This window comes from Leuciscus leuciscus, assembly GCF_965113295.1.
Source record: "Leuciscus leuciscus genome assembly, chromosome: 4".
Classification (NCBI taxonomy): Eukaryota; Metazoa; Chordata; class Actinopteri; order Cypriniformes; family Leuciscidae; genus Leuciscus; species Leuciscus leuciscus.
The window spans coordinates 12,347,554-12,371,252 of record NC_138728.1 but is presented as its reverse complement, the minus strand read 5'-3'; the positions used below and the strand labels follow the sequence as shown (position 1 = coordinate 12,371,252).

At 36.9% G+C, this 23,699-nt stretch overlaps 2 protein-coding genes across 12 annotated transcripts in view; one reads left to right on the top strand and one right to left on the bottom strand.

The window, feature by feature from the left end:
• Positions 1–405: 405 nt before the first annotated feature.
• abcc9 (ATP-binding cassette, sub-family C (CFTR/MRP), member 9) overlaps positions 406–23,699 on the bottom strand; it is a 39,477-nt gene continuing 16,183 nt past the window's right edge. For 3 of the 11 annotated variants that reach the window (XM_082166673.1, XM_082166670.1, XM_082166674.1), the window contains 23 exons: positions 21,387–21,425; positions 21,182–21,217; positions 20,510–20,611; positions 18,739–18,823; positions 18,493–18,573; positions 17,536–17,673; positions 17,236–17,361; positions 16,453–16,552; positions 15,848–16,370; positions 15,670–15,739; positions 15,313–15,470; positions 14,184–14,276; positions 13,645–13,747; positions 12,760–12,861; positions 12,529–12,649; positions 11,423–11,553; positions 10,466–10,544; positions 8,907–9,015; positions 6,436–6,539; positions 6,089–6,222; positions 5,764–5,826; positions 3,479–3,662; positions 2,076–2,215 (listed from right to left, as the gene is read on the bottom strand). In XM_082166673.1, coding sequence (XP_082022799.1) covers positions 3,525–3,662; positions 5,764–5,826; positions 6,089–6,222; positions 6,436–6,539; positions 8,907–9,015; positions 10,466–10,544; positions 11,423–11,553; positions 12,529–12,649; positions 12,760–12,861; positions 13,645–13,747; positions 14,184–14,276; positions 15,313–15,470; positions 15,670–15,739; positions 15,848–16,370; positions 16,453–16,552; positions 17,236–17,361; positions 17,536–17,673; positions 18,493–18,573; positions 18,739–18,823; positions 20,510–20,611; positions 21,182–21,217; positions 21,387–21,425 — 2,635 coding nt within the window. In that variant the 3' untranslated portion in view covers positions 2,076–2,215; positions 3,479–3,524. Of the gene's footprint in view, positions 2,216–3,478; positions 3,663–5,763; positions 5,827–6,088; positions 6,223–6,435; positions 6,540–8,906; positions 9,016–10,465; positions 10,545–11,422; positions 11,554–12,528; positions 12,650–12,759; positions 12,862–13,644; positions 13,748–14,183; positions 14,277–15,312; positions 15,471–15,669; positions 15,740–15,847; positions 16,371–16,452; positions 16,553–17,235; positions 17,362–17,535; positions 17,674–18,492; positions 18,574–18,738; positions 18,824–20,509; positions 20,612–21,181; positions 21,218–21,386; positions 21,426–23,699 lie in introns of all 11 variants that reach the window. The other 8 variants (XM_082166680.1, XM_082166672.1, XM_082166678.1 and 5 more) reach the window with 7 other exon arrangements.
• plxnb2a.3 (plexin b2a, tandem duplicate 3) overlaps positions 4,927–23,699 on the top strand; it is a 62,221-nt gene continuing 43,448 nt past the window's right edge. The window contains exon 1 of the mRNA XM_082166694.1: positions 4,927–4,942. The gene's annotated coding sequence lies outside the window, so the exon portion shown is untranslated. The remainder of the gene's footprint in view (positions 4,943–23,699) is intronic.

The window sequence follows — 23,699 nt, the reverse complement described above, 5'->3', positions numbered from 1 at the left end:
GTTATATTTAGCCTTAATATGTTTCTCACACATTATAAATGGGTTTCTGTATATAAAATAGCTGCCTATATAATAGGAATGGGGCAAGATATCATATTTAGGATCCTTTGGCATCAAAACGGAAGGTTCAATGAAATGTGAACAGAAGGGGCGCTGTGTAATAGGCCTACAAGATCTTCATGTGTGAGGGATCTCATTAGTTTAATAATAAATCAATTGAGTTATTTTAATGTAGTGCTTTTCAGTTTGACCATCTATTGCTTGTTTGTAGAATTGAGCACCATCAATTTTAACTATTTTTGTAGGCCTATATGTCCCTTTTTTTACATTTTTTTACCGAACAGTTTTCTGTTTATTAATTGTTTTACATTTTGCTTAAAAGTATGCAATGACACTCAATAGAGATAAGTAAACACACAAAGCAAATTTTATTTTCATTTCATGTGTAAAAAAAAAAGAAGTTAGGCACACATTATAATGCAGTGAAATGCTTATGGTACAAAAGCCATTTTAATTACATATGTACATTTAAAACAGTCCATCATACCTGAAATTAGCAGTAATTGCAATAAACTTAGAGTGTATTTGATATAAAAGACTGAAATGTGTTGCTGTTGGCTCGCAGTGAAGTTTGACGTGGTGTTTACACATCACCGGAGTGTGTAAAGCGTGTCAGCTGCTGTTTTACGCACATGGTTGGATTCACAAGTTACTGGAATATCACTGCTGAAGTGTGACATCACAGCTCACTGCAAATATTCATCAAATCACTGGCGATGACAGTTAATGTCCAATGAATGGAAAGATTTCCCACAGTGGTTACAGCAAACACAGCAATGCATCATTTTACTGCTGGGACAAAGAGTCACTTGCAGGTCATTGTTTAGATCATCTTTGGCTGTGACTTCCAGAAAGTAGAGCGTTCAAATAAAGAAAGCTGAAGGTTAAATGTAAAAGTGATGTGAGGGTAGAGACTGGCACGCCATTAAAGGGAGATGAGGGAAACAAACGACGGTGTGTGTGTACAATATATCGCTTGGCTGTACAGAGACTGCAGACTCATTTTGACACCCTCATAATAAAACGTTAGGAGAGAAAAATCACATGGTTTGAATTTATATTTTAACTTGTAGTGCACTTGAAAAAGTGTAGGCCTATCTTAAAACGACAATGTACCTTTTATAGTGTGTTTTTAAATTGGGTTATAGGGTGAGCCTCATGAGAAAAATGGCCAAGTCATAATTTCACTTCAATATATATTGCATAAAGTAAAAGCATAAGTGTCCTAAAAATTACATTTTAATTTTAAAATCATAAAAATCACATTTCAAATAAAAGTGGAATGGTCCATATTTTTAATTTAATTTAATTTAATTTAATTTAATTTAATTTAATTTAATTTAATTTAATTTAATTTAAAAGTGAAAAATGACCTGCGCATTTCTTGATATTTTTCGTGAAATTCACCCTATTTGTCTTTTTGTTGAGGAGCAAATGTTTAAAACGTTAAAACCCCTGAAAATAAGCTTTTGGTTAAGTGATTTGCATAAGAGGAATACAGTAGAAAATATAAAATATGATCAGTTTTGTATATAGGGTGTGAATAACACATTAGGGTTGATGGTGGACATTGCATGACTCCCCAGAAAGTGAGGGCTCGCGATTCTCTCAAGAGTGCTTTGGGAAGCCAGCAATATTTGTCCTCCCTCCCTTAAATCTGTATCAGCAATGCACTTCAGACAGACAGAAAAGAGCGTCAGGCCTCAACAGGACAGACATGCTCTGTACAGTGTTTGTACTAGTCAAAACACAGTAGATAAATACTTATTGCTTAAACATTTCAGAGTACACATATCATTACTTAGAAAAAGGCCGGTAAGGTAACAAAATGCTAAAAAAGAGTCCAATATACTGTGATAGGGGTTCATATAAAAAGATAACAGTTCAGAGTCCGTGTGAAGTTGAGTCCTTTCCGATGCATGCGCGGCTGCGCCAATGCATTGGCAAAGAAATGGCTGCTATTTGTTAATAAGGCCAAAAGTGGTATAAACTGATGTGGTGATGGAGATGAGTGGCTCTACATGTCGGCTTTGACAAAGGATGCAAACAAGCTGTCCTCTTGTTCCATGAGAATATCTGGTTTTCCGTTCTCCATGATGCTTCCCCTTTTCATCACAATGACTAGATCAGCCGTCAGGATAGTGTGGACACGATGCTGTGGAAAACAGGCACACTCAAGCAGATGTTTGCAGATGCATTTTGATTAAAACAACACCTTAGCTGTTGAAATTACGTTTAACTTATCCCCTTTTCTGCTCAAGTCACTGCAGGTTTCTGTAATCAGAGTAAAACATCAAGCTAAAAAAGCATCCCAACTTAATTTTTTTTGTTTTGTTTTATTTACAGACCCTGCTGTTAAAAAGCCAGAGAGTTTTCTTAGGAGACCTATTTCATTGATATCTCTCAGGTAAGAGCATTTTATGTCATATTCCCCCAAAAAACAGGCTTACATCTTATCTTTATTATGGCTATTTATAAAAAATAATTTTCATACCACAAGACTGTGTAAGTGAACAGCAAAAAAAAAGCTAAAAGGTTAATAACAATTGTTAAAAATAAATGGTGACCAAATATATTAAACCTAATATATTATTTAAAAAACTTATATACACTTTCATATACATTTTAACTTAAATTTAACCTTCATGTTAAAAAAATGCTAGTCAAATACTAGTCTGTCACATCTGTTTTATCACATCATGTTTTCATGTCTTTTATTTTGAAATTCATCATAGTTGTGTTTCTTGTTATGTGATTCTCTTTACCTCATGTGTCTTGTTCTCATTGGTTTATGGTCTTGTCATGTGGTAGTTGTGTCTTTCCATTGGTTCATTGTCTTGATTGCTTTCGTATCTTGTTAGTCATTAGTCTATATAGACCTTATGCCATCTTTAGAATTGTGTCTTTGAATTTCTGTTTTTGGGGTAACTCTGTATAATTCTATGGCATCGTTATCGAAGAGTAATTGGCTGCTGAAGAGGATTTACTAGTAGAGTTAACCAAAGTCATGAGCATTGTAATGTTTGAAGTAGATGTCATAACAAATGTCAGTAGACTGGGAAGATTTTAAAACTAGCAGTTCATTCATAAATCCTTAAGATTTGACCTTCATGTTGTGGAAAATTGCTGTAACATTAAGTACCCAGCACTAGCATTGCTACGTCTACCTTAGGCTTAACGTTCCAGAAAGCTAGACAACAGAATATGGAAACAAGACACATGAGGTAAAGGGAACCAATCAGAACAAGACACATGAAGCAAAGGAAGCACATGAATATAATACATTTCAAAATAAAAGTCATGAAAGTTTGAACATTGTTGTGATGTGACATAGTCAACCTGCTTTAGAATAGGGTTAGTGGCTGTGAGCTAAAATGTTCTAATAGGGCGCACACATAGGAAGCTCTTGGTTACCAACCAATGAACCAGTGCGTAGGTGCCAAGGGGGCGGAGCCTAATCACGGTTACTTGTGCGTCCGGACTAAGATGCTGAAGAGGCTGTCCTCCTGCGCCAAGAGGTTAGGAGCGCTGTCGCACTCTACCAGAATCCCAGAGGAAAACACCAGCACCTGCTCTGCCTCCAAGATGGAGGAAACCAGGTGCTGTGTCAGAGGAAGAGAGATGGGTGGACAAAGAAGGAGAAGAAAGAGAGGGAAAAGGGGATGAGGGTAAGGAGAAGAAAATGTGAGGAAAGCATAGCAAAAACAGCAGCAGAGAGAGACCATGCATTTATTCAAAGCTCAATGTCGTTCTGTGGCACTTTAAAAACACTTTTTGCATTTTTTTTTTTTTACTGGATGCGTTTTAAGTGACACAAACAGAAGCAGAAATACTTATTTGTGTATCTGTGGCTCTGAATGACAGTTTAAAGCACAAACGTCAGACTATAGTGGCTGCAGGCTTATACTTATGATGCAACATGTTAATAGCAAGAGATTGATAGTAAACTGATTGTCAGCTGTTAGAAGTAGAAGTCGAGAACAGAGAAAGGAGTTAAAGGACAAGTTCGGTATTTTACACTTAAAGGAGAAGTTCACTTTTGAAAAAACTTTTGCTGATAATTTACTCACCCCCATGTCATCCAAGATGTCCATGTCTTTCTTTCTTCAGTCGAAAAGAAATTAAGGTTTTTGATGAAAACATTCCAGGATTTTTCCACATATTATGGATTCCATTGGGACCCAAACGGTTCAAGGTCCAAATGACAGTTTCATTGCCGCTTCAAAGGGCTTTAAACGATACCAGACGATGAATAAGGGTCTTATCTAGCGAAACGATCGGTCATTTCAAAAATAAAATAAAAAGTTGACGTTTTATAAGCACAAATGTTCGCCTTGCTCTGTTCTGTGATGCGCGTTCGTGACGTCACGTAATACGCAATTACGTTGAAAAGGTCAAGTTTGATGTGTTTACAAATGTGCGGAAGGAGGACCATATAAACATTTTCAAATGTATTTGTGTCAGTTTATCGTTTAAAATGCCCATTTCGTGTGCGCATCCTGAGTGTTTTAATATTAAAAAGCCAAAAAGAACATTTTCTTCAATTTTTCAAGCGTGACCTTTTCAACGTAATTGCGTATTACGTGACGTCACGAACGCGCATCACAGAACAGAGCAAGCCGAACATTTGTGCTTATAAAACGTCAACTTTTTATTTTATTTTTGAAATGACCGATCGTTTCGCTAGATAAGACCCTTATTCATCGTCTGGTATCGTTTAAAGCCCTTTGAAGCGGCAATGAAACTGTCATTTGGACCTTGAACCGTTTGGGTCCCAATGGAATCCATAATATGTGAAAAAATCCTGGAATGTTTTCATCAAAAACCTTAATTTCTTTTCGACTGAAGAAAGAAAGACATGGACATCTTGGATGACATGGGGGTGAGTAAATTATCAGCAAAAGTTTTTTTAAAAGTGAACTTCTCCTTTAAAGCCCTGTTTACAGATCGTATCTGATGAAATAGAACGGTTAAGATTAAAATTTGGACACATGCTCCTGTCCCGACAATTTTAGGTTTATTTCGCTTTTGTGGACCTATTTTGCCAAACGCGTCACACCCGTGATTCTTCCGTTGAGAGCTTGAATAATAGACACTCCAGCCCAGTTGGTGGCGATAATGCACCTTTGCCAATTGCAAGCAAACCACGGGCATTTCATTGAATACACAGAAGAAGCAGAAGAAGAAGCGGCGGAGTAATACCGTAAAGGTTCTGCGGTCTCACAGCACGTCCTATTAAGTCAATGGAGTTGGACAAAAACTACGATAAAACCTGTTGGAATGCATCTTTTACAGCGATTTTTGATGGAACATATCAGTGAACACCCCCTGACCACTCGGTGAGTTTCACGTCTTTGTAAACTAAAGTTTAATGTGTTTTTAGGACGGAATCTTCCAGTGCATATAGACAACCATTGTGGGGGTGAGGGGGTGAAGCGAAATAAACCTAAAATTCTCGGGACAGCAGCATGTGTCCAAATTTTTATCTTAACCGTTCTATTTCATCGGATACGATCTGTAAACAGGGCTTTAAGTGTAAAATACCGAACTTGTCCTTTAAGACGTCAAAGCCTGGCAAGCATTAACAGTCCTTATCCCTTTAAAGGTGTATTTCTGTATTGTTTTGCATATTTCTGTGCCTGTATTTTCATATAGACCAGCAAAAACAAACAAAAAAACCCAGATTGATATAGGGTAACTTACCGCTATGGTGACAACTGTCCGATCAGCAAATGCAGTCATCACCACTTTCTGAAGAATATTTTCCTGTTGAATTTGCCACAAAATAATTTTTAGTACCAAAAATGATCGATATTCATGGATTCTAATTTTTAAGATATGTCAGTGCAAGTTCTTTCATTTAAAATGCCTCAAACATGCATTTTAGTCTGGGACTAGACTTAACCCTTGTCTGTGAAACCGGGGGAAAATCTTACAAATATGATGTAGTATATAATATAATTATGATTTATTAAAGCATGATTTTTTCTTGTGTGGCAGAAACAGGCTTTCATAGATGTGGTTGTACCGTGGCCATGTCTATAGAAGCTGTCGCCTCGTCCATAATAAGGATGCTGCTTTTGCGAACAAAGGCCCGGGCAAGACAGAAAAGCTGTCTCTGTCCCACGCTGAAGTTCTCCCCTCCTTCTGTTACCACAGCATCTGGGAGAAGACATAGACAGAGCATGATGCTTTACAGCTGTTTAGATTTACAAAATATCACTTTTCACTGAATAAAACTAAATGAAAAGGTCAGAATACTCCAGCTTTTCAATTTAATGAATTTCCAGTCAGCGTCAAAATTACGAGGTGACTGACATTATGATGTCAACCAATCCTGATAAGCATTGAACAGTTGGAAAGTATCATTCTTACCCAATCCTCCTGGGAGTGCTTTCACCATGTTCTTTAACTGGGCGATTTCAAGCGCTTCCCAAAGCCTGTCATCAGTGCAAGTGCACTCTGGGTCAAGATTCAACCTAAAAATGCACATACGCACACATTTACATTTAGTTCACTTAAAATGAAAACTATCATCATTTATTCATCCTCAGTAGCGGCCTTCGCTATGATTCACCCATTTCACTTGAAACGGGCCTGGTCCTCGCAACAGAAGGGGCCTCCACTTGCGCACGAAACCCCCCCCCAGCTCCCCGTCATCACGCAGCAAACACCAGGGGCGGAAATTAACGGGGGCTTAGGGCAAAAATGCCACCAAAATTAATAACAATGCTTCGAAAAACCAATATATGGTGCAAAAAAAGTCTCTGTATAAATTCTCGTTTTTATCATTTTTAAGCAATATCACACAAGCAAAAGTGCTGTTTTCCTGAATATCAGCATTTTTGCAAATGTGACATTGATTTTATACCACAATTCAATAAACAATATGTTGAAAGGCTATTAGGAGACTTACTGTACATTTTAGTCTGTTTTTCCTCTATTTTGCCAACGAAATAGTTCCAAACAGTAGAGCCATTGCGTGTGTCACTGAGTAGCAGTTTCAGTATCGTTACTGAATGAACCTGCGTTTTTGAATCGTTTTAATGAATATGATTCACTCACTTCTGCCTTGTCCTTGAACGAATCAGCCGTTTTGAACTAATTCAGTCTGACTGAATGATTCAATGACTAACTGGTTAAGACAACGATTTGCCACCACCCACTGGCGGGTTTAGTATCATTTTATTTTAGTTGAGGGACTGAGGGACAAAGATTGAATGCTGTTTTTGTTTTCGCTCGTGATTGTAACAATAGTTCTGGTTAAAGATAGAATGTGTTTATAAAAGAGTGAAATATGAGATAACATTGTAACAGAGATAAGGTAATTGCAGTCGCATTCCACACAGTCACAATTGCAATGGTTATCAAGTGACTTGTCACCAATCATCACTGACTTTTTGACACATGCTGTCTGAATGTACATTACTATTCACAGTTTTGGGCCAAGGATGCATTAAACTGATCAAAAGTGACAGTAAATACATTTATAATGGTTTTTTTTGTTTTTTGTATTAATAAATAGTATATAAATCTAATAAATTCTGTTCTTTTGAAATTTCTATACATCAATGAACCCTGGAAACATTTTTATTATGGTTTTCACAAAAATATTATGCATCACAACTTTTTGAACATTGATAATAATCAAAAATGTTTCCTGAGCACCAAAATTAGCAGATTTCTGAAGGATCATGTGACTGGAGTAATGATGCTGACAATTTTGCTTTGCCATCACAAATTACATTTTAAGAATGTTCAAAATAGAAAACAGTTACTTTAAATTGTAATAATATTTCACATTATTACTGATAAATGCAGCATTGGTGAGTATAAGAGACTGAGCCCAACTTTTGAATAGTAGTGTATAGTGTACATGAACATGAATGGAGAGCTTTTTAGGCACTCAACAACCCCAGTCACCATTCACTTTCATTGTATGGAAAAAAGCAGCTTGGACATTCTTCAAAATATCTCTTTTCTTGTTCCACGTAAGAAAGATGTGGGATTGGAGCATCATCAGGTTGACTAAAATGTGACAGAATTAAATTTTTTGGATGAACTATCCCTTTAAATCAATAACAAACTCAAGGGACATTGTGTTAATGCTCCCAAATGACCATAAGAGGCAATACTAATGAACCCATGTTCACATCCGTTTTAACACACTGGGAAATGGCTTCCAACCACAGCTTCTTCCTTTATGGCCTGCCTGTGTTTTCCAAAATTAAAATCAAGAAAAGATTTGCTGTACCAATAACTCGTACGCTCCGTCTCCTGGGCCCAATGATGCATTAGGCCTGCTTCATATAAACATTGTCATGACAACAGCTTGCCCAAAACCATTCCCAGATGACTTGTGATGGTGGTTCAGTTTTATTTTCTTTCTTATCCCATGGCGGCCTTTTTAAACAAACCCCATATGCTCACTGTCTTCAGAAACAAACATGACACTTAGTATCCGTGAGAAGTTCAAACAAGCTTGGAGCTGAGGATTCACTGGTTGAATGTCCAGTGAAAGAAATACTTAGTGTTTGAAAAGAAACAAAATACTAAATGTATACAAATGCATAGCTTATTTTGAAAACAGCATTATGATGCAATGCCAATAAAGTGGAATGCCCCCTATGTCACATTCCAGGGTTCCCTGTGTTTTGTAAATGATCTGTTTATACAGAACTTCTGATTAAAAATGTCAGGCAGGAAGTGAGTGTTTATTGTCCCTGGTCTTGTCTGTTTGGGTCAGTTTGGCCTCAGTGAGTGTGTGAGGTGCATGCGTTACGCAGATACTAACGTATCTGTGTGTCTGTTTGTATGTTTGAGCGAGCATGTTTGCGTGTGTTTACCGGATGGAGCCGCTAAACAGCACTGGATCCTGTAGGATGATTGACAGACGGGATCTCAGGGTTTGTAGTGGAAGCTTGCAGATGTCAATGCCATCGATAACAATCTTTCCTAATGCAAAAAAAAAAAGAAGATATACACAGGTTTTGAATTAGCTTATTTATTTATTTATTTATTATTTATTATAATTTTAGTTTAGGTTTTAGTCATTTTTGTTACATGCTCGTATTTTTAAACTAACTTTCGTTTATTTTTATTGCAGTTTTAATTTGAGTAATTTTTAGTTTATATTGTTTTATTTTATTGCAGCCTTATTTTAATAAACAGAAACTATTTTTAATAGTTTTAGTTGACCATAACCACACTGGTTTATTTTTTATATTTAGCTCATATGAATTGAGATATATTGAACATTTGTAAAATAAATTTGTTAAACTATTTAAAATGAACTAAAAAGGGGGGGAATAGAAAAAGAAATAGCGATCAGTTACAGCACATTAAACACTTTCAATTAAATATCAATATTAAGTGTTAGTCTATGTTATGCTTCAACAACCTAGATATTTAACACATCTATCTTTATAAGATATAGCTATATTTAGTTCCTCACAAAATCTCAAACTAATCACTAACACTTTTTCCTCTCCACCTAATAAAGGATTGTTTTTTATTAGTTTTGGGTGTTCATGTCAGTTTACAGTAACTTGACTTTAATACATAGTGGTCTGTGAATATCCGAACAAGCCAAAAGACCAAACAAGCTATTAAGATTTTCATTTTAGCTTTATATGGACACGGTGAAGAGAGGGTCTGTGCTCTTCTGATTTAAAACATCTCATTCAGCCGTGCTAATATGCACAAAGCTGCAAGGACTGTTTGATTTGGCTAAAGATTTATTTTGGCCAAGAGAAATATGAAGTTAATGCTGCACGCTGGATAATATGATAAAACTCTTGGAGAAAATAACTGTGACTGTTATATCTTGTATTTTTTCTTTATAATAAAAACAATACCCTAAAACTGATTCAATTTCTTAAAAATAAAAAACTAACTAAAGTTTTAGTCCTTTATCATTTTTTAATGTAAAGGGAAAAAAACTATATTTTGCATATACAAATGCATTAGTGAACATTGTACTAAATATACATAGCATGATTTATATAAAGTATTTTTTAAACACATTCTGTTTCATATTTTACTACAGATAAAGCAATCATCCAGGTTAGAAATAAATATATCTGTCAATAATGACAGTAAGACTCAACAGATCTCTATGGTTAATGTCTAAATATGACATCATGGCTGCTTGTCAAAGTGACAGTAACCATATGGTAACAGAACAAACAACAAGGGCAAAGAAAGAAATGTTTCTGGGCTTAGTAGCTGAGGACATTAAAATAGCTTTATCATAAAAGTCCATGGCTTTTCTTTCATATTTTCCTAGCTCCTTTTTTATTCTCTCTATTATTCTTATTTAGTCTCCTCAGCGGCGAGCTTGACATGCTGTAATTCTCAGTGAACCATAATATTGTATTAAATGGAGACTTGGAAGAAGATCTACCTTCGAAAACATCCACCATGTTGAAGAAGGCCAGAGACAGCGAAGACTTTCCACTGCCCGTTCTGCCACAGATGCCCACCTGCGACAGTAAGAACAACATGTGAGAGCTTTACACAACTTGACATTTTCAGATTGCTTTTGTGTAAACACATTCAGGGCTGCTTCTCTCCTAAATTACACAAACTAGTGAGGACAGTTACAGGTCCCATGTCACAATTAGAAGCCATATGTGCTGTCGTACTCGTATATTGTGAGCCAGGGCAGCACTCCAAAAAATCAAGTTAGACTAATAAAGATAAAAGCTGAGGAGGGAATTCTGAAAGATTCTGAATTCTGATGAGCTGAAAGATTTTGCTGCACCGTATAGTCGGTATTCAGGCGGAAAATAACTGTGGTTTGACAGCGCAATGAGAAAATTAACGCCCCTGTGACACAACCACAACTGAGTGGTACAGTATAGCACACACTGTACCACAGTGAAATTGCAGCACGCAACAGGTCGATCGGTATCAGGACCGGCGAATGCTCTTTGACTTTGCAAGCTTCGGTTGGAGGAATAATTTCACTGTGACTTATTGGACCATTTTAATGATAGTTTTGAGGTTAACGGACTGCTTGAGATTAATAATATTATTTATTTATTGCAGGGTTATTTTAGTATTATTTACATTCAGATTTATTATTTTGAATTAGCTTTTCATTTTAGTTTAAGATGTAGTCAGTTTGTTCTGTCCTTTTGTCTTTTTTATTTATTAGTTTTTATATGACTATTTAGCTTTAATTTATTCATTTTAGTAATTTTAGTAGCTTTTTAATAGCTTTAGTTTTAACAATAACAACACCTAATTATTGCTTGTTTCACCATCCTTGCCTATTCATTAAAGATGAATGACAAGATGAATGAAATTTAAAGAAAAAAATGCACAAAGTAATAAAGAGTTGTAAGTTGGTGTGTACCTTCTGCCCAGGGTTGATATGGGCATTGACGTGTTTGAGGACAGGTTTTAACAAGCAGTCGTAACGGACACACAGGTCATGGATCTTTATTTCGCCATGCTGTGGCCAGTCTTCCGGTACCTGTGAGACATCTGAAATCACATAAAAACCAGAAGGAGAATGATTGTGAGGTGGCCAACAAATTAAAGTGAATGAAAGGATTGGATCTGGATTTAGGTTACCATTCCATATACTCAATACTGATACCAGTCTCCTCATGCTATAACCATTAGAAGATAAAATATAGCAAAACTGACATATCTGACTGGTCATGTGATCTTGACATGGTGGCCATCATAAATGATCCCCCTTTATTGACCTAGACATTATGTAAACTAAAATAGCTTCTCTGGGCCACCCAATGTGTCTGGAGGCATAACTTTATGTTCAAAAGTACTGGGCTATTTATGTCTTTCGGAGTAAAACCTTTTGAAGTGGGGAAAAAACCTTTATTGTGTTAGCGCATGTTTTTGGATAGAATTCGGTTTACAGAAAGGTTAGCAACAGAATGTTCTTTCCTGCCCAGTCAGTGGATTAAGTGCCGCCACACATGACTTTATCTGAGGAGAGTTAAAGTAGACATAACACTGATACATCAATGGCAACAAAAAACCCAGAACACTGCAAGTGAGCACTTTAACAAGCTGCAATTAACACAGCTATATATGGTGTCCAAATGTCAAAGTTTTGTCACGTGACGACTACTATCCAACTCAGTTTTCCATTATGTCACTGACAAGGAGATGGAGAATGAGCTATTGCTTGCGGCTAACAGCGGCGCTAACAGGCTATTGCTAAAACTCATTTTTCTCAGGTCTTTCTTGCTTCGAGTGTTTTGATGTACTAAACATCCTTTCATGATGCTCTCAGTGGTTTGTGTCAGGTCGCTCTGTCCTAATGTACTAATGTGAGGAAATGCACATGTAGCAGCGATCTGGATGCCAGGAAGCCGGAAATATGAGCTTTGATCTAGTAGGTCTTCATTTAGAGACTAAATAAAACTCTGGATTATCATGAAAGTATTTCTAGTACAAAACTACTAAATGAGTCTGAAAAGGATTAATTACCCATGGATCCCTCATAGTTTTCAGATTCTGTGCTCAGGAAGCTGTTGACCTTCTTTACTGCAGCCATCTGGACCTCCAGGTCTGCCAGATTCCTCACCACCCAGTTCAGGTAGTTTGTCACCTTAACAAAAAGCATGTTGAGGACATTAACTTTTATTTTTTTATCACTGAGATAAACCTGATGGCCACTGTTGCATGCTAGAAATTCAGTAAAGCTGTGTTTAAACTCACAGTGAGGGCATAGGTTAGACCCAGTCCAACCAGACCAGACTCAGATGAGCTCCAGATAGCTGCCACTGCTGCAGTGAGGACAATCACAGCACCTAGATAATCCTGAGAGGAAAATACAAATTACAAATGGCATTATATAGGTTTTTAAGACGCCACAGATTTACTAGTTGATAACTGTTAATTAGGGCTGTCAAGCGATTTACATTTTTTATCTAAATAATTACACGATGTGGCAATTAATTCATCTAATTAATGGAAATTACCCCCAAAAGATAATTCAAAGTCATCATTGTGTTAAATGAGAAAATCATCAAATAGACATTAAAATAAGTAGGTTAAAAAAAAAAAAAAATCTTATTCAACAAGAGTACTTCCAACCCGATCTCATGAGAGACCGTAACTATTTTATAAGATGGTGATTTCGCGTGGAATTCATATGATAGAATTCGTAGCAAAACGTACGATTTTTAAAAAAAAAGTAAGCATGAAGCTCCGCCCCAAAACCTAACCCTCAGTGGGCGTAAGCAGATTGTACGAAAACCTAAGAATGGGATCATATGAATTCATTCGAGTTATCTCGCCAAAATGTATTTCTACATCACGTAAACACTGCTTAAAGTTTTTTCAAGTTATAATTATTTAAGTAAAGTCTTTTTGTGTTGTTGTTTTTGTGTTCCATTTTGTAATTTACTTTCATTTAAGACATGTTGAATGTGATTTAATTAATATAATTAACATTAATAAATCGACAAGATGGTGCAATATGACTGGTAGTGTTTTACTATCAACTTGCTACTTTTGACATTCCTAAAATTTCTCTTTAGATCCACCACCTCTGAAATCTAAAAACTCAAGGCGATCATCAGCATGTGCCACTTTACTTACAGTTCTGACCTCCAGCCACCGGTTGGCAGCAGAGAGAAACAGGTAGGCTGTGTTGTTGGTGTCAGTTAGCTCCAACATCCGCTGCTTAAAGCGAGCCTCATGCCTGGAAACAGAGACCTTTTACTATGTGAGTCAAAACCATTTAGTGCGTGATACAGAACGGTGACCGACTACAGCTAAACAGCAACACAGCTGTGAAGGATGAGAGTGTTCAGTTCATTCATGTAAACACTCTGGAGACTTAACAGAGGAGATAAAAGCTTAATATTTTAATGTTTCTTTTCGGATTACTTTAAGTCAGGGATGGTTGAATGTTCACCATGTGTTTATAAGAAATGTCCTGGAGCCACTAAGACTGCATCAATTCTGCACGGCTGATATTGCACAAAAATGGTTTTGTATCATAAAGACGCATTTAATTCTATTGTCATTCATATGCAACTGCTTAGTTCTGCATACAGTCAGGGGAACAGAGAAAAAGAGAAAATGTGGGTTATTCAAACAGTCATGTGCTTTCAGAAAAGTCTAGATTCACTGACCTGAATGCTCGGATGGTGGTGAGGCCTTCTGCAGTCTCAGAGAAATGACAGAGAAGAGGCAGTTGAGTGGAGTCATCGAGATCTTGGAGATCTCTGAAGGAGAAAAAGAAAAAACAGCAGACAGAGAGATAGAGAGAGAGAGTCAATAGAGCTTAGTCGGGTTTTGGAAGTAAAAATGTCTTTCAAAATCTTCATTGCAAAACTGATTTTAGCGATTACTGTATAAACATTGCAAGACAGAACTATCATGAGCTCCAAGTTTGCTAAACAATGGTATATGCTTTTGTAATACTGGGATTTCAACTTTTTAGATCTTTTAATTGTCAAATTCATGCAGTGCATGAAGAGAAAATATGTTAAAACACTTTAGTTGCATCATTTACAATGCTTCATGGAATTAATTTTATCATTTTATTTATATGTTTCCTTAAATCTGTGACTCGTCTTGGAGCTAGTTGGTTAAGTTAAAATTATTTTAGTTAAAGTAGCATTGTAGAAACTGGGAAATAGCATTTCCACTTGCCATCATACTTTGCACAGGACTGCATAGGGAGAGTATTGGTATTATTGGTATATTTGTATTTAAAACAGTTTCTAATTTACTGGTGTTTTTAAGGGGGGTTCCATTGTGGTGAAGTGTAGAGGATGTGCTTGCATTGAGAGGACATGCTAACAAGAACGCAAGTTGCTTTAAAGATTTTTTTCCATCTTTTTTTCCATCTTGTGATGAACATCGGAGTGTAAAAAGGAAACATTTGGAGCAGGGTTCTATATTTATTGATTGCTGATTGGATTTTGAGATGTGGGCGTTGCACTCAAAAAATGAATACGAGCTTGCTGTCGATTGTAAGAAAAAGGCAGGGTTTGAATTAACTAAAGGATTGGAGAAGTCCATCATTCGTCACCAGAGAGAAGTCTTTCATTTTTGCCAGACCAAGTTATGACATTTTGATTAATGAACTTTATTCAATCAAGTTATTTTGACATGTCTAAGTTGAGTTGGATTTACTCAATTCAAGTTTATTCTATACAAAGTAGAGATAACATGTTTCCAACCTTTGGAACCACTGTCCATGACTAAATCAAAAGTATTCTTTTGAGTTCATTCATTGTTCAGTGAACTACTTACTTGGAAGCAACCCGAAAGTACTTCTGGATGAAGTAGAAGGCTACAGCGAGGGGCACCAGTGCGATGAGGAAAGCAGGGGTGACGAAAGCAATGACCCCAATTGCAGAGAGACAGAGTAGAGTGGAGCGAGTGAGAGACTCTAGTGTCGGGGGAATGTGCTGTTGAGATAGAACGAAAAAGTCACACATTAGCACACATATGCTATATTCCTCATCTCATTAATACAATAATGTTGACTACAGTAGCACGGAGGTCACAAGTTTGTGTGGAAACCCAAGGCTCGTCTCAATAGGCTTAAAAGGAAAAAGACGTACTTGACACTTCAAACAGATCTCTTTCTGTCCGTCTTTCTCTCACCTGATCGATGATGTTGGTGTCCGCTGAGAAACGGTTCAGGATTTGTCCAAGCGGGGTGACATCAAAGAATCTAACAATGGTGTAAAAGAACAATTTATAATGACATTCCTGGTTGAGTCGATATCAGATATTGTGTTCCCCTCAAATAACAGTAGGATTCATAATATTGAGTAAGTACCTGATGGGAGCATGAATGATCTTGTTGAGGAGGTCATGATGGAGGTTTGTAGCTGCAGCTACTCCAAGAAACTCTACAGTTAAGGAAGTGATAAGGCAGAGTGCTATCGCAGCCCCGCACAGGATAATAAACACTGGCACGTAGGAACGATGCTGTAAAACATGCAAAGAACTCAACTTTAGTATAACTACAAAGTAGTATATGAAAGACAACATTTCAAAGAGGAAACAGCAGTTGTGCGTCACCTCTGCGATCTGTGTGGCATCATAGTTCTTTGTGTAATTGGTTGCGTTGACAAAAGAATCTGCAAGAATTTGGTTCGAGTTTGAGGACGTCCAAGTTGCTAGCCAATAGTCAATGGCCACCATAACTGAGTGCTTGGCCAACTTGGACGACACCATCAGGAAGACCATGAGGAAGCCACCTGATGAAAGGTAACGGCAGCACATCTTCCATGGGATCTTAGAACGGCGGCTGGTGGTGGTGGACATGTTGTCGTCTTCATCCTCCTCCACCTCCTCCTCTATGGAATGGAAAAAGAAGGTGTCCAAGGCATGTTTTTCCAAAAGAAAAAAGGTTGTGCTGAAATGTTGACAAACATTTACCTTCATCCTCATCATCAATCTGGTTCTTTGCCTCTCTGGAATAGAACGCTCTCCTCAGGGTCTTCCTCTCCAAAGTGGTCTGACTCTCCAGTTCGGTGTCCTAAAACAATGCAACAGAAATGCAACTTTTTCAAAACCTTCTTCAAAACTGGTGTCTGTTCAGTATTAATTTTTACAGAACCTTTTGCCCAGATTTTAGCCCCAATTTGCAGTCAATGGTAGTGGCTGAAAGTCCTAGCCAATATTGCAGATTTTGGCAGTTGGAGTTGACATTTCACAGTAAACCATGTCATGTATGACGGGCACAAACTCTAATCTAGTTAAAGGATATCAAGCATGTTTAAAATTTTGAACCAATTTTACAACACATAATGTTTTAATTCGTCACGCATCTTCTAGCAACGAGGTTTGTTGTTTTGAGAATGACTCAAATGTTTGTTAGCATGTGATTCTCAGTTGCCAAATGATGCCCAGTTTTTCTCTGTAACCATTCACAAAGTCAGCAAGTTTATGATGCCTAATGTTTTAAAAACCAGTACAGATTAAAAAAATTGTGCAATGTATTCCAGCCTTTAGTTTTTTTGTCTTTTGAGAAATATATCCTTTAAATTCAGTCAAAATGTTGTCATGTCATTTTTCTCATACTTTTAATTAACAGTATGCTGTTTAAAATTGTTTAATTGTCATCATAATGTGCATTTTTTATTGCTCTTTTATTAGCACTGACAAAAAACCAACACATTTTCATTAAGAATTTCATTGATGGATTTAAAAGTGAAGGACCTTTTCAAGCTCTTGGTCATGTCTGTTCATCAGGGTCTTCCAGTGCTCGTAGAGTTCAACATCATGAGTCTGGATATCCTTTAATGTCCCCTCTCTCAGCACTGAACCGTCCTTCATGGCTATTATCTACCACACAGAGAACGTAAGACAGAGTTTTAAAGCCATTTGTTTTTGGTTATTGTCTTTACTCTGACAGAAAGTAATTAATCTTTAAGTAATCAAGACTTGTAATCATTTTTCAGAGTATCGTGAAGAACCAGCCTCAAAATATTCAAGATCATCAGTCAGCAAAGTAGTTACCCAGTCAGCATGGATGAGGTACTGCAGCTTATGAGTGACCAAGACCAATGTCCGTTTGTCGTCCTGAAGGAACTTGAGTATCCCCTCCTGCATCAGATGATCACTGAGGTGGATGTCCAGAGCGGAGAACGGGTCATCCTATAGGTAAGCAAACCCAAAACTAGGTTAACTCAACTTCAATTCAATATGAGACTCCAGAAACAGATCTAGACATTTAGGAACCCTTATTTAATATAGGAAACCCGAGTTAATTCAGCTTTGCTTGATGTTTGTTTCAACTTGATAGAACATTAAACTCTTAAAAATAAAAGTTCCAAAAGGGAATTTTCACAGCGATGCTATATATATATAATTGATAATATATATATATAAAGGGGGATATTTTTTTATCCATTATGAAGAACCTTTCCATAGTTCCATGGATGTTTAAGGTTCTTTATGAAACCATGGAGGCCAATAAAGAATAGTTTTTAAGAGCGTAAACACAAAATTGCCATCTCTGAAAATGATCAGTTCAGAAAGCCATTCAAAAGTAGAGAGAATTTACTGTATTTCAATAGTAATTAAATGCACTTTATATTTGCTTAAATCACTTCCCGATTGCCCCAAAATGACACTAAATCAACCCCATTGACTTTTTAGGATGTGAGACATAACGTCATTCCAAGGAATGGTAATTGGAATGAGATGAATTCATGATCCTGTCCAGAAGGGTGTGTAGTTATGTACAGTAATCCAATAACAGCCCTTACACATAACTGTGTTTTCTGCTATTGTTGCCACAACGTACCCTGTGTTATCATGTGTCAGTTAATAAATTTCTTCTGGGAGTACCTCTGAAATTGAATTAAAAGCTGCGGTCATTCACAACATCTTAGACGTGTGGCATATCACTTGTGGAGGGTGGAGGTTAGATACTATCGGGAAGTTATCTGTATTGGAAAATTTGGTTCCTACCAAGAAAACTATGTTGGTGTTCTGGTACAGAGCTCTGGCCACACAGATCCGTTGCCTCTGACCACCACTGAGATTAATACCCTGTAGGATTACAACACACAAACACAAATTAAACACTTCTGATTCTGATGACATAGTGTAACATCATGGTAGTCTCAATAACAAGTTTTTATTTGATTAGTATCACAGCAGCTGAGGTCAGAGAGCTGGTCTCAAGCCCAGACACAGTTAGCTGTCCTTTCTTACCCGCTCTCCGATTTCAGTCTGGTCTCCAAAAGGAAGGAGGTCGATATCTGGTTGAAGCGAGCAGGCATCAATCACCGCTTTGTATCTGTCCGAAAGATTTAGAGTTTAAAAATATAAGAATGTTTCCTCAAAAACCAAAGGGTAGGAATCTTGAACATGAGATCTCGAGGGAGTGAAAATGAACAATGTCATGACCCGGAGTTTCCACAGAGAGTTTTATTATAGTTGGGGTCTAGCCCTGAACGCTGTAAAAAAAAATCAACCCACTAAACTTGAAAACGTCAGTGTAAGTGCTGACTGATTTAAAATCAAAGTGCTGTTAAGGCTACAAGCCACAATGGCAAGTTCACAACATTATTTCCAATCATTTTGATTTTAAAGTCAACGTAAATCTCCATTCACAACCACTTTTATTTTCCGTGACATATTTCAAGTGAAAAGGGATATTCAATAAGAAACTAATTTTATCTATCAAGGATGGTTTGGATGGTGAAAAGTGGGCATTCTTTATCAGAATGCTTAACCATTTATGTATTGTTACAGCATGATTGCTGAAAGGTTAAAGGGATACTCCACCGAAAAATGAAAATTCTGTCATCATATACTCACCCTCATGTTGTTTCAAACCTGTATGAATTTCTTTCTTCTGCTGAACAGAAAGGAAGATATCTAGAAGAATGTGAGTAACCACACAGTTTTAGATACCATTGACTTCCATAGTAGGAAAAAAATATACTATGGAAGTCAATGGTATCTAAAACTGTCTGGTTACTGACATTCTTCTAGATATCTTCCTTTCTGTTCAGCAGAAGAAAGAAATTCAGACAGGTTTGAAACAACATGAGGGTGAGTATATGATGACAGAATTTTCATTTTTCGGAGTATCCCTTTAAGGGAATGTTAGGGGGACGTTGTGGGTTCTGCTGAGACACACAACAAAAACTAATATCCCATATGGCCTAAGTGACATAATTTAACATTATTATTTTGATTAAAGACATGATGCCTTTTTTCAGGAAAAATTTGCACCAATGAATTGTTCACAATGCAGAAAAAATGCTTTAAGGAAGACAATAAGGTCAATTTTGAGATTATGTTGACTTTATGACAAAGACATTCAAGTTAAAACTCATAAGTCAAAAATAAATAAACAAATAGATAAACAAAGATGTTGTTTTAACATAATGGCATTTTCTACAGTAAATCTTTGAAGTACTAGGCTTCCCTTGTATGTTTCTGATTAAAAAGGGATATTCGATGAGAAAAAAGAAAAGAAAAATAGTACTTGATTTGATCCATTGGAGGTTAATTGGATGGTGAAAAGGAGGCATGCTGTATCAGAATGCTAAAACAGTTATGTAATGTTAGAGCATGGTTGCAGAATGGTTAAGGGAACATAAGAGGAATGTTGTGTCGTGCACAACTTAAAACAAATGTTCTAGTGATGCAAACAATGAAACTAATATCCCACATGGCCTAAGTGATGTTATTTCAAAGGAAAAGCAAGCTATTATTTTGATTAAAGAATTTATGACAATTTGGGGAAAATTTTGAGCCAAAATATGCACCAATGAATCATTCACAATTAGACCATGCATTGAGGAAGAAAACAGTGTCAATTTCGATTTTATGTTAATCAGATTGTAAAAAACTGAGTCCTGATTAAATAGAGATGACAGAAATGATTGTAACAAGTAAAATAGATAACAAAGAAGTTGTTCTATCATAATGGCATTTTCTACAGTGACATTTAGAGACCTTTTGTGCTCACCTCTGTTTATTGAAAGGACTTCCAAACGTGATGTTTTCCTCAACGGTGGCGTTCAGCAGCCATGACTTCTGCGTTGCGTAGGCCACGGAGTACCTGTTTTTACTGAGCCATGACAGGTCGAGAAAGAGAGGAAGAAGGAAAGAATTGATAAGCAGGAAATGTGGAAAAACACCCATCACAGCAAACATTAATGTTTCTGCTATGAAATGAAGGAAAAAAAACCTGGTTAATGATGAGATTAAAGCTTAAATGCAGGGAGACCTTCACTGTGAAAGCTGATGTGTGTTTTACATTTTCTCCTATCCTTCCTTATTCACAGACTGCAGTTTTAATCGCTACAAAACCAAAAAGTAAACCATATGATCTCGAGATCAGCCTCTTGTTTGACAAAACATATCTGTTGTTGTTCTTTCCATTGGAGGGGTCCAGCTTTAACTTATCCAAATATTGTCAGAAATCAATATCTGTACAAGAAACCCCCAGTGTGTCCAAGACAGGTGAAGACTCCCGGCATTTTTAAACACTTTGCACTGCACATCTCACAAAAACAAACAACACCATCCATTTTATCGAAGCCAGAGAAATGTAAAGGAAGAGATTTGTAAATGAATGCATGGGGGGGAGGGGGGGGATGAGGGCACATCTGCTGAAAGAGTTCACAAACGGGTGTACCTCCGATCTTCATGAGACAGCTCTGTATCGTGCCCGCTGCAAGTCGACATTATAGAACATCAACACTGCTAGTTAGCAGTTGGCAAACCAAGAATCTTTAGACTAGACCATTTTGACAAATTTTGGCCATTTTTATGTTTTGGTTTATAGAGGTCACTGTGTGGCTGTGTGGCATGTAAGCATGCGAAGACCTCTGGTGAAATACCTTATGTTCCCATCGAAGAGTATCTCACAATCAGGCATCCTGATTTAGCGCACCATTGGGAAAGAGGACACAGAGAAACAAACACACACACACACACACACACGTGACCAGCGTTAGTTGTGCATCTGGACACATGCCGTTCTGTAAGAACACTGACAGACTCTCCTCATGAGGTGGATAGCGAAGAGTGATATTTTGAACTATAACTGGTCTCCACAAACTTTTAGTATTATATTTTGAATGGAGAGTAATGTCATTGTCATTAGAGAACCTGAAACTGGAAAACTCATTCATTGCACTGTTAGCAAAGACAGCAGTGCCTGATATACTGAGACTGAATTCACAACTTGTATCAAAACACAGTTTAATTCAATATTGCAAATTGTCTTAAAGTGCTCTTATTATACTTTTTCAGTTATAATCTTTTATGCAATGTGCTTTATAGCTGTTTGTGAATGTAAAAGATCTGCAAAGTTAAAAGAAAGAACTGATTCTGAATTTCCTGAAACGAGTCGTCAGTAACTTCAGTTTTACTTCTTGCACGAACCTCGGTAGGTTTGTAACAAATTTGCATAATGCCCGCAAATAGTCTTCATTGGCTGCCTACTTTGACCAGCCCTCAAACACTGTAGTTGTAGCTGAGGCCTGGAATAGTTTGTTTTGTGTTGTCGACATGTCGAGAAGATGCTGTTTTCTGCACTGCGAAATCAAAACCGCTTTCCATGCACTTCCAAAGGATGAGGAATAGGGCTCGAATTGATACAGTAAAACCAACTCCATCATTACTGTTCGTATAACTGTGTATACAAATCTCTGGAAGCCTCAGAGCTGAAATTCAGATATGGTAATGGCCGTTCTAAGCGACAGACTGTTCAATCTGACCAATCAGAGCAAAGTATCTCTCTGAAAGGAGGGGTTTAGGGAGACTGGATCCTTTGAACCGTACGAAAAGAGGTGATGCTGCAATGTAAATTAGGAGAAAATTACAGTCTTGTGTTTTTTTAGTGTTTTTTTTTTTACCTTGGATACATATAAACTTATTGCAGAAGACCTCCAAAAACAAAATTAGGAACCTTTAAAATAGCATAATAGGGGCACTTTAACAAATTCGTTTTCCTCCATATTATTGTGAACTGAATGCAAATATAAACTACACAATTACAGTGGCCCCGAAAAAGAATCACTGGGGTTCAAAACAACACTGGGCCCCATTGACTTTCATTGTATGGACATTTTTCAAAATATCTTCTTTTGTGTTCCACAGAAGGAATTAAAAAATGTTTGGATTGGAATGACATGAGGGTGAGTAAATGCTGACCTAATTCTCATTATTATAGAGAATTGTCATAATTATTTTACTGTAAGCCACACTTAAAATGTATGAATGCCATTGCATTAGATAAAAAAAATACAAGGACTACAAACTCAGGAATTTAAACAACTAAGATTTCCTCTGGTATTTCTGCTGTAATTATGACAACGCCTATTGTTTTCAAACTTTTTATTAACAGAAACCAATAGTGCTGATATATTAAATTACATCTATTAACCACAATTCATATTGTGACTGCCAAGATTCTGATTCTGTATTTCCTTCAATAAAAACAATAGTTATCGAGAGGGGGAAAAATAATCTGATTTCAGTTTGCATCCTGCTTTTTAGCATTTAAATTAAGTTGAGAACCACTGCACTAGTACCACCTATTTTATCCACTAAAAAAAAAACTCTTAAAACTTTGGTTAGTTATGAGAAAATGTTTTCAGATGCAAAAGCATTTAGATGGTTTAGCATTTAGTTATCTAATGCAATTCACATTTTAAAATGTGACTTGCGTTAATATAATTTCGGAGCCACTGTAAATGTATATAAATATTTAGCATGTGGATCTGCTTGGCTTTGCTTACAAATGCTAATCAGAGACCATCCCCAGCATGGAGATGGAGATATTCACAGAAACAAACCACCTTGTGCGCTGATAACGCAGAGGACAAAATGACACGTGGGAGAAAAAGACAGAAGAAAGATAGAAAAAATACACAGAGCCAGTGTAATGAGTAATGCATAGAGTAAGACACACATACACTAACACACAAGAGTAAGACCGTCCTCACACACATCTGTGTATGTACACCTTGGTACATGCATCATAATAATAGCGGATGCGATTCACAGTGGGATATTTTTGTGCATGTGTGTTTGTACAGATGAAGACTTTGATTAGGATCTGATGAGTCTGGCATGCAGATGTACTCCCCTGTTTTCTGCTACATAAACACAAACTTTCAACTGCTTTAGCGGGTCACAACAGGCAG